General features: G+C 42.0%; 1 protein-coding gene across 4 annotated transcripts in view; it reads right to left on the bottom strand.

Annotated features, from left to right (window-relative positions):
- CDK14 (cyclin dependent kinase 14) overlaps nucleotides 1-18,081 on the bottom strand; it is a 570,565-nt gene that overhangs the window by 141,892 nt on the left and 410,592 nt on the right. For all 4 annotated transcript variants that reach the window (XM_044245987.1, XM_044245990.1, XM_044245988.1 and 1 more), the window contains one exon: nucleotides 14,742-14,805. In XM_044245987.1, coding sequence (XP_044101922.1) covers nucleotides 14,742-14,805 — 64 coding nt within the window. The remainder of the gene's footprint in view (nucleotides 1-14,741; nucleotides 14,806-18,081) is intronic.

Below are 18,081 nucleotides of genomic sequence, written 5' to 3'. Positions count from 1 at the left end.
CCCTGACAAGGTCTTCAAACTATCCAATCTAAAAGTCAAGGAAGGCTTCTCTTCCCCATAAGATGTCGTTCTCTAGGAAAGTTTAACCACAGGCATTCTTGCAAGTCTAAAGTGTACTGTTCACAAATCACGTCTTCACAGTGCCCAGAAAACAAAGGAGAGGAAAGATTCTGTGTCTCATTCTCCAGGTGCCCCCACCCACCCTTCATCTAGACTTCCCTAAGCGAGAAGGAGATCAGGAAGCGGGAGCTTAGCACCTTGAGGGGCAGTGTGAACAATCAGGGAGTCTAAGAACTTCTTTTTACAGGAGTAAACTGAGGTTGGAAAGGTTGAGTCGCCTGAGGCCATGATGCAGGCTACTGGGACAGGCTGAAAGAGGACTCTGCTCCCAGTCTACCATCCCTTCCCAAAGAGCTGGGCTACCCAAGCCTCCTATTAGATATTTAGCAAACATTTTCTGTATGTTAAGTAGCTTGCAAATATGCACTCACTTTAGTCCTCATGACAGCACTGTGGGGGAGGGGCTATGGTCATCTCCACCTTATACCTTACACACAGAGAAACTGAGGTAGTGAGACACTGGGCACCTTGTCCGTGTTACACAGCTCACAGGTGGCAGAGCCGGATTTGAACCCAGCTAGAGGTGGAGTCCATGCTCTTCGTCACTATACCAGGACACCCCTCTGTGTCTCCACTGGCAAAGACTTGAAGTTGGACCTCAACCATATACTAAGCCTGCAGCAGCACAACAGAGCACAAAGGTCGTTTAGCCATCAATATAAAACAGCACGCTTCCAACGAGCTGACATTCTGGAACAGGCAGAACTACAAAGACAGCAGAAAGATCAGTGGATGCTAGGGTTAGGGCAGAGGAAGGGAGGAGTGGGCAGAGCACAGAGGATTTCTCAGGGCTGTGAAATTACTTTGTATGATACTGTGAAGGTGAATACATGTCATTATACATTTGTCCACACCCACACTATACATTTGCTCACCAGGAGTAAACTCTAATGAACTCTCGGTTATAATGATGGGGCAATGTAGGATCAGCAATTTTAACGGACGGCCCGTTCTCGTGGGGCATGTTGATACCGGGGAGGCTGGGACTGTGTGCACACACAGGGAACGTATGGGCAACTTCTGTGTCTTCCCTCGGTTTTGCTGTGAAGCTAAAAGAGCTCTTTAAAAAAGCATGCACACAAACGTACTCTTTTCACTCCCAATGTACTTTCCGTAGGCAGTCAGTGCCTTAACAAAGGAATCTGTCTTGTGTTCACAGGAAGTGCCAGACCATGTCTTCCCAGTTCTAGTAACCTTGGACATAATACTTAAAAAAAAAAAAATCTCTTTTGGTGCCTCCGCTGCCCTATATGGGAGTAATAGCAGTACTTACCTCAGTTACTGTGAGCATTCCATCAGGAAATGCACCTCAAGAGCTGGTAAGAGTGTCTGATGCACAGGAAACATTTAATACCTGATAGCTATGACTACTATTATCACAACTACTATTGATATGCTTGAAAAACCGACCATCTCGTACGGTAAAGTTCTACATCTACGAGGCAGACATACTGTACGTGGGAAAGCAGTGTTACTCTAGGAAGAGTAAATACTCAAGCTATCCTCAAGTACCCCTTCTGAGGCAATAAAGAAATGACAAAAATCAGAGACATTTCAATACTTTTCTAACTCCTTATAGGTAAGTCTGTGATTTTTTTAAAAAATATTTTATTTATTTATTTGACAGAGAGAGATCACAGGTAAGCAGAGAGGCTGGCAGAGAGAGAGAGAGAGAGGGAAGCAGCCTCCCTGCTGAGCAGAGAGCCCGATGTGGGACTCGATCCCAGGACCCTGAGATCATGACCTGAGCCGAAGGCAGCGGCTTAACCCACTGAGCCACCCAGGTGCCCCTAAGTCTGTGATTTTAATGCACTCGTGGAGAGCAAGGATGAGCACTGAGAGAATAGCAATTGTTCTTTTTAGCACTCAGGAGATTATCAGTTGGGTTTACCAAGCTGGCTGTAGAGGTGAAAGCACTGTGTACCTACACCATGGTGTCCTTCCTTAATAATCTCCATTGCAAACATTATTGTCTGGTAGCTAAAAAAACATTCTGACAGCACTGTATCGAGGACAAGCACAAGTGAAGGAACTTTCATCCGATCTTAAAACTGAGCCAATCGTTAGTAGTCAGTTTATCTTATCTTACTTGAGTATCTGGGGGTAAAATATTCTTTGCATCATACATAAATCAAGATTTTTCCTTTCACCTCTATATACTAGCCAAAGAGGTATTATACCATAGTCGTGTCTATTTGTCCTGTATGATCCCTATGATAATGGCCCGAAAAAGTGTTTTAAATGAACATCATTCTAAACAAATCAAGGCTCTGAGTCACTTAGTTTAGCCAGGAGTAGCTGATCAGCCTAGAAGTCATAAACTCTAATCTGGAAGATTAGATTAGTATTCAGGAAATATTTCTTCTTGCCCCTCTCTCCACCCTCCCTTCCCTGCCCCTTGGAGATGATATTTGGTGTGAATAATGGAAGTCAGTGGTATTGACACAGTGCGGGTTTAAATGTGGCTGTGCACTGTGCTCTTCCTGTCTCTTGTCACAGGAAGAGCATTATTTCATAGCTGTCGCTCGGAGTAGGATGCAAGATGTGTGGTGAGACCAGAACCCGGCCTGTATCTTGGAGGTGAACCCTGCAGAATGCAGACAAGATCAGCTGAAACCCAGCTTACCACACAGGCTCGAGGAACTCACAGATACTCATCTGGGTTTGGCACCGGCATTGGGGTGGTTTGTTTCGAGCCCTGCCATGGAGCAACTGACTGCTCCATGTGGTTCTGGCCCTGTGCTACCTTGTGGGGCTTTCCTCACGGATCTTCAGCTACATTTATCTTCCTGCCTACGTGCCTTCCTAAGAGGGGAATTCACAGGAAAACATTTGGCAAAGTGTCAAAAACTATATAACACAAATAGCATCCCAAACCAATGAGCACTTCAATTTTGAGTCATTATCCTGTCTAAGAATTTTCAAATGCTGAAAACTGTACACAAATTCTCAGGTTACAAACACTGTTGTCTGTGTGCCTCTAAAGTCCTAGGGACAGAAAAGAGAAAATCCTACCTTCCTCCTACCCTTGGTTCAATCACTTAGTCATGAATCTCACAGTGGAATTACTGCTCAGGATGGTTAACTATGCACAGCTTAGGTCTGTGGGGTCCCACTCCTTCCCCGGGGAAACAGTGAAGTACTCAATGTACTCAGCTCAAGACCCAACTTGAACACAGGAATCAACTTGTCTTGTTTTAGATCTAAACTTCCAATTCCCTGTCCCCCGTTCCTAAGATCTTCTTCTTCTTATATTTTTTAAAGTTTTTGGAAAGATGTTTAAAAGTTCAGGGTCAGGAGACATGGAGGACCTTTTCCAATGCATAGATTTCTAGTTATACTTACTGTGTGCAGAATAAATGTAAAACATCATGTTATAAACCAAAGCAAACCATAACAAGTGTACGGCTGGTTTATGGTACAATGGATGGTATGTAACAACTCAAGCCTGCCATTTCTAAAGAGCTGACAGTTCTTTCGGTACCTTGAAAGTTATCATTGTCTTCATTTGACTCTGTTCTCACTCTCAGGCTGAATCTCTAATTCTTTTCTTAGACGTGGTTTTAACCAAATCACACACACCGGACTGTATACAAGGATATTAGCTCTTTCGGAGGGTGGGAAGGGGACAGCAGGATTACCGAAGGGATGGGGAAATCTTCACTTGGTGACTGGCATGCCGTATCAACCTTGGTGAGATGAGGTGTGGATAATGCCCCAACTGAATCTTTACAAAACTCCAAGAGTGAGAGTAATGAAACTCGCCTACTTAAGATTTTGTTCTGTTTTGTTTTGATAAGGCTGTGATCGGAAGAACTTTATTTCTCCTTAAAATTGTAACCTTATTCCATCTTCTCTGGCATTTTCTGGGACAGTCTGCTGGTGTCTCCATCACTACTGATGCCCTCTAGTGAAAATACATGGGAAATTCTTCAAGCAGATACAGAGAAAATCAGTACAGATAGTCCCCACTTTGCAATGGAATGGGTTTCTGCAATTTATAAAGATAATCCCCTCCCATAGGTCTGCTTACTGGGGAGGAATGGAATTATTACTTTACGGTGTTGAGTGATTATCAAACTTTTTGGTTCTTTCTTTCTTTCTTTTTTTTTTTTTTAAGATTTGATTTATTTATTTAGAGCACATAAATGGGGGAGGGGCAGAGGAAGAGCGAATCTCAAGCTGACTCTGCACTGAGCGTGAAGCTGGATGTGAGGCTCGATCTCACGACCCTGAGATCATGACCTGAGCTGAAATTAAGAGTCAGATGCTTAACTGACTGAGCCACCCAGGTGCCCCCTTATTTTTATTTTATAGCACTGGCCACTTCTAGGACTTACTTCATATCTGATCCTTGGTCAGCTCTATTCTCCATGACTGTGGCATCTCTGCTAACTGCTATGAATAATTTCCCCCAAGTCCAACTTGCCATTATAGACCCTTCTCAATGCAGAGCTATAGACAGAAACGCCCAATCAAGAGGACTTCACACATGAGGCAAAGGCCTCTTTCCATCTCTAAAATTGGCCCATGACTTTTTATAGCCAGTGGGTCCTTCTGAAAACATAAAACATCAATTTCCTTCCTTGATCAAAAACCTTCCCTGCTCCATGATTCTTCTTGCATTTCAAATAAAACTCCAACTCCTCACCGTGGCCTTCCAGAACCCAGCCCTCTGAATCATCTGCGGCTGTTCATGGCCACACTATTCCAGCCACAATGACCTGTAATCTGTCTCCTGTCTCTCTGTGAACACATAAGCTCCAGATGGAAAGAGGTTTGTCTGCTTCACTCATGACCGTGTCTTCAGCGTCTACAACGCTGCCTGGTACCTAGCACTCGCTAAAAATCTGAGCCATGAGAGTCTGTGAGGCACGTTACTGCTGACTGAATGTGGCCTCTCCATGTGGGCACGCTCTCTCCGCCTGCAGCCACCAGCAACCTCCCACCATGACCGCCATAATCAGAGAATAAGGAAGTAAAGGCATCTGCCCTTCTTGTTACAGTGAACCTTTGCTGAAACTTCTTCCACCTACAGAGTTCACTTCATTCATAAATTTACTGATTAACTGGCGTTTTCACTATGTGACCAGAGTGCCATTTACTGGTGGTAGGAGGAACCGCAAAGTTGGAGAAGGTGGTGGTTGATGGTGGGTGGGGTCTAACTGTCCTAAGCCTTGGGTCAGGCAGATCCACAATTTTAGCACTAAAATCTGAGATAAGAATCAGATATTTGCATAATAATTTTTAAAGTCCATTTTTACAACCATTACAGTCACACCCTTGTATATCCAGATGTAACCCATGATTATTGCCACTGCTATCAATCAATTTAAAGAAAGACATAAAAAGCAATTCTTGAGATAAAGCATAAATGGCAAGTGGGAAAGGAAATACCAGGCAGAGGACACTATAAATGGTCCAAAATATTTTGTAGTTACATTCCCTTAGCAGTTTAAAAGCACTTTTATATCAATTATACAGCTAGCTCAAATCTTAAAAAGAGGCAGAATATAAGTAAACACAAAGCAATAAAGAGAATGTAAAAAAATAGATTATCTCATTTAAATCCCACAAGATTTTGTGAGCTGGATGGAGCAGACACCATTCTTCTGGAAGAGCAAGGAATAGGTCTCTGCACATCCACAAGGATCCCTTAACTGAAGGTGTGGTCTCTGCAGGGCAACATCTTGGCATGAAGATGTCCTCCTTTCCACCTTCCTGCACTGAACGTCCCACACAACAACTTCTGCTGCTTCCACAGCTTTTCCACTACCTTCTTAAAGACTAGGGAAAAAGCCAAGAGAGCGAATCAAGGCTAAGAGTCCAAGCTTCCTTAGTGCTCCAAATCATGAAACTGGGCAATTCCCATAATAAGTACTAAGGACTGCATGTCTGAAGGTAGACATCCACAGGGGGCAATTCGGAGCTACAATTTATTGGAAGCACAGGTTAAAGGGGGAAGAGGCTGGTTCTGGTATCCACAAGAAGGTACAGATCTTTTCCAAGACGCCACAAGGCAGGGCTGAGGAGAGACTGACAATTCTCCCTCATGCCCCTGTGTTTGCAGTTAGGGAAACCCATTGAAAGGTAGGTACAGGCATGGGTGGGACTACCAGGCCGGGGGTTGAAAGACCTGGATTGAGTTTTGGCTCTGCTACCTCCCTGAGATAGAGCCTTGGGCAAGCCACACAATCTCTCTGAGCTTCGCTTTCTTGTCTGCAAAATGGGACAACAGTTTTAAGGCAAAAACATTCTTCTCATAACTCAGAGTTATTCTAAATACCAGATGAAGCAATATATAAAAGTGCTTTGTAAATAATAGAATACAACATAAAAGGTAAGGTGTTATCACCACAGCATCCTATTTCTGAAATAATTTACATCTTCTCGCTGGAATTAAGTCTAGATCTGGTTTTTGAGCCCCAGTCATGGGCTGTAAATAGGCAGGACTGGAGGAGAAGTTCTTCCCCTTATTACAAAACCTTAGTACAACTAAGCCCATATTTATCTATCTCTATTTTTAACCTCTAATCTCTTTTTTATTATTCCGATGCTTTGTGCATACTCTTTTATCCTTTCTTTTAAAAAAAATATTTAAGTATAGTTGACACACACACACACACACACAATGTTAGATTGATTTCAGGTGGACAACAAAATTCAGTATCTCTATACATTAATGCTATGCTCACCACAAGCATAGTGGCCACCTGTCCCCAAACAATACTATTATAATGGACTATATTCCCTATGGTTGTACCTTTTATCCTGTGACTTCCTCACTCCATAACCAGAAGCCTGTATCTCGCACTCTCCTCTTGACTCATTTGCTCACCTCCCTACACATCCCTCTGGCAAACATCGGTCTGCCCTCTGTATTTATGAGTCTGCTTCTGCTTTTTATTTATTCATTCATTTTATTTTTTATTTTTTCAAGTTTGTACTTAAATTCCAGTTAGTTAACATACAGTGTAGTATTAGTTTCCGGAGCAGAATTTAGCGATTCATCCCTTACATATAACACTCGTCACCCATTTAATCCATCCCCTGCCCACTGCCTGTTTAGTAACGCTCCACATTTAAGTGAAAGCATATGGAATTTGTCTTTCTGTTTGTAACTAAGTCTATATTTAAATGTTGCCTTCAAGGTCAATATGTCTGTGGACTTAGACAAATACTACCATTCTGTAATTTGCCTCCAATGGCAAGTTTTTCTTTCATCTCACTTCATTTATTGAAAAAATTGAAAAAATATTCATCAAATCTTCTTTAATCAGTCTCTTGTATTAGATACCTTTCTCTTCAGAATAACAGAACCACTTTAGAAATGCTCTGTCCTCTTGCTTGATTTGGGAACACAGATTAATTTTAGTCTAAATTTTATTACTTTTAATTGCTTCTGGTCTAGCAACATTTTTTTCTTCCCAAAAGCACCCTTCTTTTTTAAACTCCTGAATAATAATCTGTCATTAATGGAATGCTGTTGAATGCCCTTTTGTTGGAAGCACTTAAGAGATGAATAAAGTATCACACATGGAGTCTACATGTTATTTTGAGGCCAAACTACCTTTGTTTGTTTGTTTATGAGAGAGAGAGAGAATAGAATGGGGAGGGGCAGAGGGAGACAGAGGATCTTAAGCAGGATCCACACCCAGCATGGAGCCCAACATAAAACATAATCTCACCACCCTAAGATCATGACCCTGAGATCATGACCTGAGCAGAAATCAAGAGTCTGATGCTTAACCGACTGAACCACCCAGGCACCCAGAGGCCAAACTACTTTAAACAAAGTGATAATTGTGGTTCTATGTAGTTCACTAGATACAGAGATCAGATACCTTCTAGTTTTTTGCTATTTTCTTTATAGACTGATGGACAATAAGATGCTCACTGGAAAAAGGTCAGTGAGAAAACACAATACAGTCTTCTTGCTCAGGTCCAGTAGCATGATCTTCCATGATGTATGCTGAAAAAAAGAGCACTGGACAGAAACCCAGGAAGACCTGGGATCTATTTCCACCTCTTTCACTAACTTCAGAGAAATCCTTTAACATCCCTGGCCTTGGGTTCCTAACCTTACAAGGGAGAGAGCAGGACTGGATGCCCCTGAAGTGTCTTCCAGCTTTAATGTCCCATTTGCTTAAACAGTTACAGCACAAACAAAACAGTGCTTGTCTCCCAAACAAGGGTTTTCTTCCAGAGGAGGAAATTTCAGTGTTTTTTCAGCATCCTCAATCACCTGCCCATTTTTACCAGCCTGGAGAGCCTCCAATGTCTCCCTATGTTCTACCCTGATTTAGGAATGGCCACAATTCTGCAAAACCCAAGCAACACATCAAGTATGCAGGCAAGATGTGTTTTTTGTGTTTTTAAAAAAATATTAGTGCTGGGGCGCCTGGGTGGCTCAGTCTTTAAGCATCTGCCTTCAGCTCAGGTCATTATCCTGGGCTCCTGGGACTGAGTCCGGCATTGGGCTTCTGCTCACTGGGGAGTCTGCTTCTCCTTCTCCCTCTGCCCCTGCTTGGTTCCCTCTCTCACTGTGGCCTCTCTGCCAAATAATAAATAAAATCTTTTAAAAATATATTAATGCTAAGTCTGTGTTATCTAACAAAGAATTTCCAGTATCACTTCACCAGAGACACAGAAACCAGTTGCCTCTGTCGATGTAAAGTAGCAGCGGGCAAAGTAGGCAGGAGAAAGTGATCCTGGGACTCACAAGGGAAAGCCTCTTACTATCTCAGAGGGAAACTGAGGCACAGAGCATTATGCAGAAGTATCCCATTACTGAGTAACTATGAAACAAGTGAAAGGAAAATTGTCCTAATTTTACAGTGGACTTTTACTTTTTTGTCAGGGAATGGGGCTTGGCCTGTGATGAATCCAGTCAGAGGTCACACAATCACCTAAGTGCTAAGAACAATCTCTTACCTCTGGGGCTGGCCCATAGCAAGCATCCTGAGCTTGGTGATAAAAGAAGTGCTCTGATATAAGGCAGGGGGTGCGGGCAGGAGGAGGCACAAGAAAGAAAGGGAGGGAGAGACCTCTCCTTTTAAGACCATATACTACAGAAACCCAAGGGTGAGGGAAGAGAAAAAGGACAGCAATCAGGTTCAAAACACCAGACCCACTTCCCACTTCTTTAAAGAGAAATTTTTAAAAATTTTTTAAAAATTTTATTTATTTTTTTTGAAGATTTTATTTATTTATTTGACAGACAGAGATCACAAGTAGGCAGAGAAGCAGGCAGAGAGAGAGAGGAGGAAGCAGGCTCCCCGCTGAGCAGAGAGCCCAATGTGGGGCTCGATCCCAGGACCCTGAGATCATGACCTGAGCCGAAGGCAGAGACTTTAACTCACTGAGCCACCCAGGCGCCCTTTAAAGAGAAATTTAAATAGAAGGAAATGATGGAAAAGCAGCACCTCCCACAGTTGGACTTCTTATTCTATGCAACACACACATGTATGTGTATGTGTGTGCATGTGTGTGTTACATATATACTTATTTTATGCAGCGGTGGCCTGTCCCAGCTGCCTGGCTGCTGTGGGAGTAAGCAAATTCCCACAAACGGTTAAGGAATTTGGTGGTTAAGGAATTTGATGTCAGCATAAATGTAAGAGCAGAAGACGATACAGAGTAAATACTAAAGAATAAGACCCAGTTGTTATCTAATTGTTCTTTACATACTTGGCAATTGTTCCTAAAAATGTTTCTCTAGTTTTGCTACACTTTCCAAGGGAAAACCAGATTAAGTTCTCTGCTGAAACAGAGAAGTTGAGAAGGTAAAGTCACTTTATTCACGACACATTTCGTGATCTCTCTCCTGGACTCCTGTCCCAGTCTCTGAGCTGGTCTCCCTGCTTGAGCCCGGACCCCCCTTCTCAGCACAAGACACAGAATAATCTTAGTAAAATGCAACCCAGATCATGTATGTGCAGCCTTGTTCAAAATCTTCCAGTACTTTCTGTCTGGTTCAGAGTAAAGGGTGAAGGACTCCCGCTGGCACAGTGCCTGTTGCCTCTGACCTGATTTTATACTCTCCTCTTTCCTTCCCACTGGAGGGCCTTTGTATTTGCAGTTCTCTCTGTCTGGAAATTCTGCAAAAATCTTAGTGGCTCTCTCTCTCTTATGTCCTTGATTCAAATGTCATCTTTTCAGAGAGGTCTTCCTTGATTACATTTACAATTTAAAACTGTGAGGTGCCCCCTTCCCTGGCACGTCCTGATCCCATTTCTTGCTTTATTTTCCTCCAGAATACTCATTGCCACCTAATATACTGTATATTTTATGTATTATAGATCTCTCCTACCGGTCAGGGATCTCATGTGTTTTGTTCACTGCAACACCTCCGCTTCCTATCCACACAAATGGTGCTCAATAAATATTGCTGAATTAATAAATTGGACTTGTTCTATAGAAATTAACTATAAGGGTAAGTTAATTAAAAAAAAAAAGACCTTGTAGGTCCTAGATTAGAATATGTTAAAACCAAGAGACTCAGCTTTTTAGCTTTACTCATTACCTAGATCATAGCTATAAAATAATCCATTGGAAAAGTTTTTCCTTCAAAGGTACATACATATAGATTTATACACAGATTTCTAATAACAACTGATCTTCTAAAAACTATAATGACTGCATTGTTCTCAAAAATTACACCTTTTTTTCTCTTAGGGCAAAATTGATTCAGTTAAGCAAGAAAAGTAAGATATGAAAGTGAGGATTATTTTCAAAATTGCTTTCTTCAATGCATAAGGAAACTGCAGAAACTGATTAAAAAAAAATAACACGTAACTCAACTGTAAATTGGCAAAAGAGATTAACTCTTCCCAGAAGAGGAAATGAAAGTGATCTTGAAACACAAAAGATGCTCACTCTCATCATAAAAAGCAGTATGAAATTAAAAACTGTGTTGAGATTCCTTTTGTCACCTAACAGATTGGCAAAATCTGAAAGTTTGGTTGTAGCCTGTGGAGTGGAGAAGCAGTGTTCTCATGTGTTTTCTGGTAACAGAGCCAGTAGGCACCATCCTTCTGGACAATCTGACAGGGTGTTCAAAGTTATAGTTGGATATATTTGTTGATTCTTTAACCCTACTTCTGGTAATTTATCTATCACATAAAACTGTATACATGTGACCCAAATGTGTATGTATGTGTGTGTGTGTGTGTATTTATAATAGCAACAATCTGGAAACAACCTAAAAGCCCATAAGTAGGGAGTACATTAAATCCATACAATGGAAAACAATGCAGCTATGAGCCTCACTGGCCTCCTCCATGCAGTGATATGAGAACACCTATGAGCTGCATTAATGAGACAAGCAAGATACAAAATTATGTTTAATATTAGAAATATATAGTATAAATGTTAATCATTTCCTACAAATACATAAAGGTAAGAAACATAATAATAATAAAATGGAGGAGGGGGGAATCTGAGGGCAGTGGTTCTGAGGAAGTGGCAGATGGCAAAAAGGGTTGGGAGGCTTTGCACCATGTTCCTTTTTCGTATTGTTCGATATCCTGAATTGCTTAAATGTATTAGCTATTAAAAAATTAAGCAAAGTATGTATGACTTAGCAATCATACTCCTTGGTATTTGCCAAAAGGAGCTGGAAGCTGGCGTCCACATAAAAACTTGCCCACAAGTGTTTACGGCATCTTTATTCATAATTGCCATAACTTAAAACAATCAAGATGTCCCTCCAGAGGTGAATCGATAAGTAAACTGTAATATACCATGATAATGAAATATTTAACATTAAGAAAAAAGCAGTTATCAAGCCACGAGGAAACATGAAGGCAACTTAAGTGCATATTACTAAGTGAAAGAAGTCAATCTGAAAGGGCAACACCCTGTATGAGTCCAACTTTACGACATTCTTGAAAAGGCAAAACTATGAGACAATAAAAAAAAATAAAAGGTGGTTGCCAGGGGTTGGGTGGGGGAGGGAGGAATGACAGGCAGAGCGCGGAAGATCTTCTAGGGCAATGAAACTACACTGTAGGACACTATAATGGTATATGTATGTCATTCCGTATTTGTCCAAACCTACGGAATATACGACACTGAGAGGGAACCCTAATATAAACTATGAACTTTGGATGATAATGCTCTGTCAATTTAGGTTCATGAAAATGTAGCAGATGTATCACTGTAGTGGGAGATGTTGATAACAGAGAGGCTATGCATGTGTTGGGGCAGGGGTATGGGAGAAACCTCTGTACCTTCTGTCAAGTCTGCTATGAGGCTAAAACCTCTCTAAAAAATGAAATCTACTAAACAAAACAAACTATGTCCTTAAGGTTCAGATTCTCTTGTTTTCCCTCAGACTTTCTAAGGCATACTTTGGGGATAAAATAAGGAGGTACGGGGTGGGAGTGGGACAGGCAGACCCTCGCACTGCTGTTTTTCTCCTTTAGGAATGTGTACCTTCTTCCCCTGGAGGATGAGGTCCAGGAGGTCAGAGACAAGGGCTCCCCTGATGATTGGATTAAGTGCTGTATGAAAGGATTCAGATTTGTTTCCTTTGCCTCAGTCTATTACTTTGCTTCCCTTTGGCACCTCTCAAGCTAACTCAGGAAATATTTATTCTACTCTTACCCATAAGCCCCAAGCTTTGCCTGGAATATCTTTCTTATCTGTCAGCACCTACGACGTTCACCACCTAAACACATCATTCGGGACGCCTGGGTGGCTCAGTTGGTTAAGCAGCTGCCTTCGGCTCAGGTCATGATCCCAGCGTCCTGGGATCGAGTCCCACATCGGGCGCCTTGCTTGGCGGGGAGCCTGCTTCTCCCTCTGCCTCTGCCTGCCTCTCTGTCTGCCTGTGCTTGCTCTCTCTCCCTCTCTCTCTGACAAATAAATAAATAAAATTAAACACATCATTCTTCTGGGCCTCCATTACCTCCTATGTATTAAGTGTCTATAATGGTACTTACCCATAATATTAAATAACTTAAACATATATAGCCCAGTTTATATATGTCTTTCCCAGAAAAGTCATATAAATGATAACTGTTTTAAATATTCAGTAGATTCAGAGCAACAAATATTTATTGAACACCAAAATACAAACTATGCACAGTCCCTGATCTCATGAAGTTCCCAATCTGTTAGCTTGACTTGCACTACAACACGGTACTTTCCAGAACACATCTGATAAATGCTTCTGTATGTTGTTGATGGAGGTTAATTCTGTTCACACCAAAATAAACATATGACTCCATATTTTCTGGTGCAGAACCTTGGCAGGCCAAATGACTGTCTTAATTATTCCTCTCTGCATCTAACTTTATTTATTCAAAATCTTTTCGTAGTCTCCTCTACTTTATTTTCCCAAGACCGCAGATTTTAGTTACTAACATGGGGAAGCTAACCTTCTCTCAGAGCCCACATTGGAGGATCTACAAACAACTGTGTTCCCAGACTCCATTAGGAACAGCTGGATCAGTGAGAGGGCACTTATTGCTTGGTTAAAAAAAGAAGAAAAAAATCCATCTTAAATTGTTAGGTTTTTATAGTCTTCCAGAACATAGAAGTTACTTAAAATTTTCAGTAAAAGTACAAAGAGTCCTTGGGGCAGCACAAGAAGATAGAAAAACTCTCATCACACTGTACACTTTCAGAAGAAAAATACTGAGAATAAAAATAGTTTCTCAACTCAGTCATTCTTTGGGATTGATAATTTATTCCTGATGGTGCCCCAGAAGAGGGGAAGAGGAGCAAGAGAATAAACTTGGCTTCCGTAACAGAAATTATTCATAGCTCTTTTCCCCTCATTAAATAATGGACTATGAGATCTTCCATAAAATCCCTTTCAGTAATTTTACGGTGGGTCTGTACTTTATAATCCATGTTTTGTAACAGGGAAAAAGAAAAAAAAAAACCAAGAGAATTATTTTACAATAACTCACTCCATTGACTTTTATTAAATTTCCAATTCCAAACCTTTCATCTCTCCTATAAAAATTAAATTACCACATTTCAGATCCTTTCTCTAAGTGTAATTATTAAAACTCAAAGTTTCTTGACTGCCATCTACTGGCGAAGGAAAAAAGTGACAACTTATTTTAAAAGTGGTCTACATTTTCTCTCAGATTTTCCAGTTTAGAAGTTTAAGTATTTCACATTAAAAAAGACCGCATGCTGTACGACAGGCATGCAGAACATTTTATATATTAAAACTCAAGTTAATGGACTACATATCACTAGTTTTTAAAAAATAAGTCAAAATGTCAAGTTTTCGTTTTTACAAGGTAATACTTTTCCTAGTAGTGTTTCAAGAAGTCACACAGGCAGATCATAGTACCCTGATGGAAATTCTGTTTTGTAGACACGGATGCCAGCCTAACTGATGAGGATACAGCTACGTTATTAGACAGTTAACTCAAATGAGATACACGTGGTGAAAACCTCTCATAAGGAATGTCATTAATTCTATCTTTACAGACAAATAAATTGTAAAAACAAAGGACAACTCCACTAATAGGCAGAATATACAAGAGCAAGTAACCAAAATTTTTCTCAGTATAATACAGAAGCTTGAAGGGAAAATGTGTATATTCACTCTGCATATTGGAAGCACTTAGTCATTTGTAATTAATGAAACATACCTGGCTTAAAATGTGGTAACGAATGAACTCCAGGCCACGTGTCCTCATTTGGCGTTCCAAGAACCTAGTGGAGAGCAGGAAATTGTGGAAACAGACTTGTTATTTCCAAAGCACTCAAAATTCTCCAGTGTAGAAAACAGTACACTGCATATGATGAAACTCTGGATTTTTTTTTCCATGATCGTGTGCCAGGGATTTTATTTCAATAAAAACAAACCCCATACTAAAAGCTAAAGAGCCACCCAAGATGAATGTCTGCGTTTTACCAAATGCAGCGGAATGCAGGCAGTGAGATCTGCTGCATTTTGTCAACTACAAACTTATTAGCAAGTAGGCTTAGGACTCCAACGGTCAGCTGTCATCTCCATGGAACTGAATCAAGTATATGTGTGTCCCTCATGATTCTTGCATGACTTTTTGTCCTGTACTCCAGCATCAGATGTCTCATCGCTTAGCAGTTCTCCAAATTCTGTCATTTCGCCCCTGCGTCCTCTCTCTCAGCATCACGATGTCTCGAAGAAGCAGGACAGACAGCTGGGGAAGCTCATTCTCAATTAGCCACACTGCTCATTTCAGGTAACAACTTTATGTAGATTAGAATTGCCTCGTCCCCCCAATACTGTCCTCACTCTACACTCTCCCCTTTCGTCATCCACATTTTCACCTTCTTCCCCATTTCTTTTTCAACCTCCCGGTGTCTGATTGAAGAAATTAAAGGGCAACTGCAGCTTACACAGAACTGGGTTCGCCCCATGCGAACATCTAGGCCCACCACAGGCTGCTGTTACGGTCCACGGTCACGGGAGATCACCAGTCGAGAACAGTGGCACTGGAGGGCCAAGAGCCCAGACCCCGGAAACAGACTCTGTGGGTTTCCTTGCTCCCGCACTTACTAGTCATGTGACCATGGGCAAGAAAATAACCTCAGTGAGCTTCCTCAGTGAACTGAGCTTTTAGTTGCTGACTTTGTAAACTGGGGGTGGTAACAGCACCCACCTCACTTGTGGTGAGAACACTACCTGGCAGGAGTAAGCACTGGGTATTAGATACTATTCAAAATACCCCTTGAAAACAGGCTCAGGTCAGGGTGGCGCTGGCCATGCGGGAGAATCTGGTGCCCCCCGCTGTCCATAACTCAAACTGCGATGGACCGACATGCACAGTCCAACAGGTGAGGAAGGGCAAGAGATAAAGTCAGAAACTGGCAAAAGAGAAGGAATGGCGGATACCACGGGTGGGAATTCAGCACATTCACTCTATCCAAGCATTAGCAGGTACTGCTATGCAATAAGGAAATGCAGAACTTGGAGTATTTGTGTGTTTATTTACTAGGGAGATGGGGCATCCTATCAGAGTGGCAAATGCAGTGAGCGCTTCCCTCACTGCTTCCTACTCTGGGGAGTTGGGATTAAACATGTATTACGTTCCTCACTGGGTTCTGGGATGAGATAATATAATTCTTTTCAACTGTAACCGATGAATTTTGCAAACACAATCACTTGTAACAGTAATAAGCACATCTACACATCCACAATAAGCATATCTACACATCTACACAAGCACATCTACGGATAGGCTGGGTGGGAGGTGGGCAGACAGGCGAGAGGGCTGGGGAAGGGGGCTGTAAGACAGGAAAGGAGACTGAGACACTGTCTTACATGAGCTTCTGCAGTAACAGTGTCTGCAAAAGGCATTCCTCCCTTTCTTTCATGAACTCCGATGATTATTTCAAGACTGGGAGACAGGCATTCTTGCGAGCTCACCTGAGGAAAGCTCTCCCCTTCGAGCTTCCACTAAAATCTGCATGAAGGACGGGAAGGAATTTACCAACTAAAGGGAGGAACTTACGGCTCAAAATCACGACTTGATCACAATCAACCACTTCTGACACACACCCTCTAAAGATTTTATAAACCACAGAAAGTCCAGCCAGAATGTGAATCTCATTCTCTCCCTCCCAGTGAAGGTCATTACCCTGACTGTACACGTCTCTACAATGTTTGCGTGAGTAAAACTTTTTCACAGGCACTAACCCCATTCATACCCAGGGTTCCATTTCAAATTGATTATCAAAGATTATGGCTGTTTCATAAAAGTCACCTGCAAAGTGAAAATGCGTATGTCTTTTTTTGAGCTATTGTAGCACTGACCGATGGGACCACACCACAGATTCTCCTGCCTACAATTCCTGGGCCATTTGCACAAGAAATACGATGTGGGCAGAAAGTTGGCAAAGGAAAAGAAGTATTAAAAATCAGTCTTTCTTCCTGTGAAAGCCTTTTTGGGAAGTCAGTCTGGGTTAAACGCATGGTTAGAGATGACAGGCTACTTGTGCCTGTCAGAAAGTGGATGTGTTTGCTAAATCTGATGGCAGATTTTTGTTTCTATTAGTTAACTAAGACATTCCACTTTTAGGGACACTTTAGGTTAGAAAAAGAGGTACTCTCTAAAAGTAAAAATTAATCTTTTGTAAATACAACAGGGCCAAAGAAAATAGCACCTCCGACCTTCCAAATGTGGTCCTGCATCTGTAAATAGGCAGGTTGATAACATCTGAGGCAGCTTCCAGTCTTAAAGTGACAGAAAGGCTGTGATATGTTAAAACGCCTTCTACAAGGTCAACTCAAGAAGCTTCACTTGAAGCCTGTGCCCGGAGGGTATGTCTCCCTGTTCCTTTATTGGTCCATGTCTTCACCAGGCTAACATTTATTGTGCTCATCACAGAACACATAAAGATGAGACTGGGGCTTGGCCTGGAGGTGCTCCCCCTCTGTGGGGAGAGAGCTGGGAGCCCAAAGTGGGGGTGTATCTGAGGCTCCCTGGGGCGGGGGAGAACAGCTGCAAGGGAGAGGGAACACTGAGTAATCTTTGGCCAAGTACAGAAAAGGGGCGTGGGGGTGGATAGTGACAGCAGAGAACTCGGGTTATAAGGAAGGGCTATGTCAAAATACTTTCAGGTCTCCAAATTCTCCCGCTGCTTATGCCCCCTTGCCTTCTAACAGTGGTTTCCTCTCTTGGAATGCCCTGCCCACAACTGGCCAGGTTAACTCCTTTTTTTCTAGCTTCAGTTCATAAACTACCCTTTCCAGAAAGACTTTTGAGGTACACGCTGTGATCCTCATAATCTCTGAGGACTTTGTACACGATTCTTACAGGACCTACCCACGGCCTTACAGTCGTTAGATTACTGGTCTGTCTCCGCACTGCACCACAGACCTTGGAGTAGAGAATGCAGTGTTCGTATCTTCAGATCCCTGGTGCCTGCTCTGTGCCTGGCACCAAATATGCACTCAGTACAAGCTGCCTGAACGAGTGAATGGAGCGTCTGGGTTACAGTATG

This window comes from Neovison vison, chromosome 4 (genome assembly GCF_020171115.1).
Source record: "Neovison vison isolate M4711 chromosome 4, ASM_NN_V1, whole genome shotgun sequence".
Lineage (NCBI taxonomy): Eukaryota > Metazoa > Chordata > Mammalia > Carnivora > Mustelidae > Neogale > Neogale vison.
The sequence above is the reverse complement of the archived record's forward strand: the minus strand, read 5'-3'. Positions and strand labels throughout refer to the sequence as shown.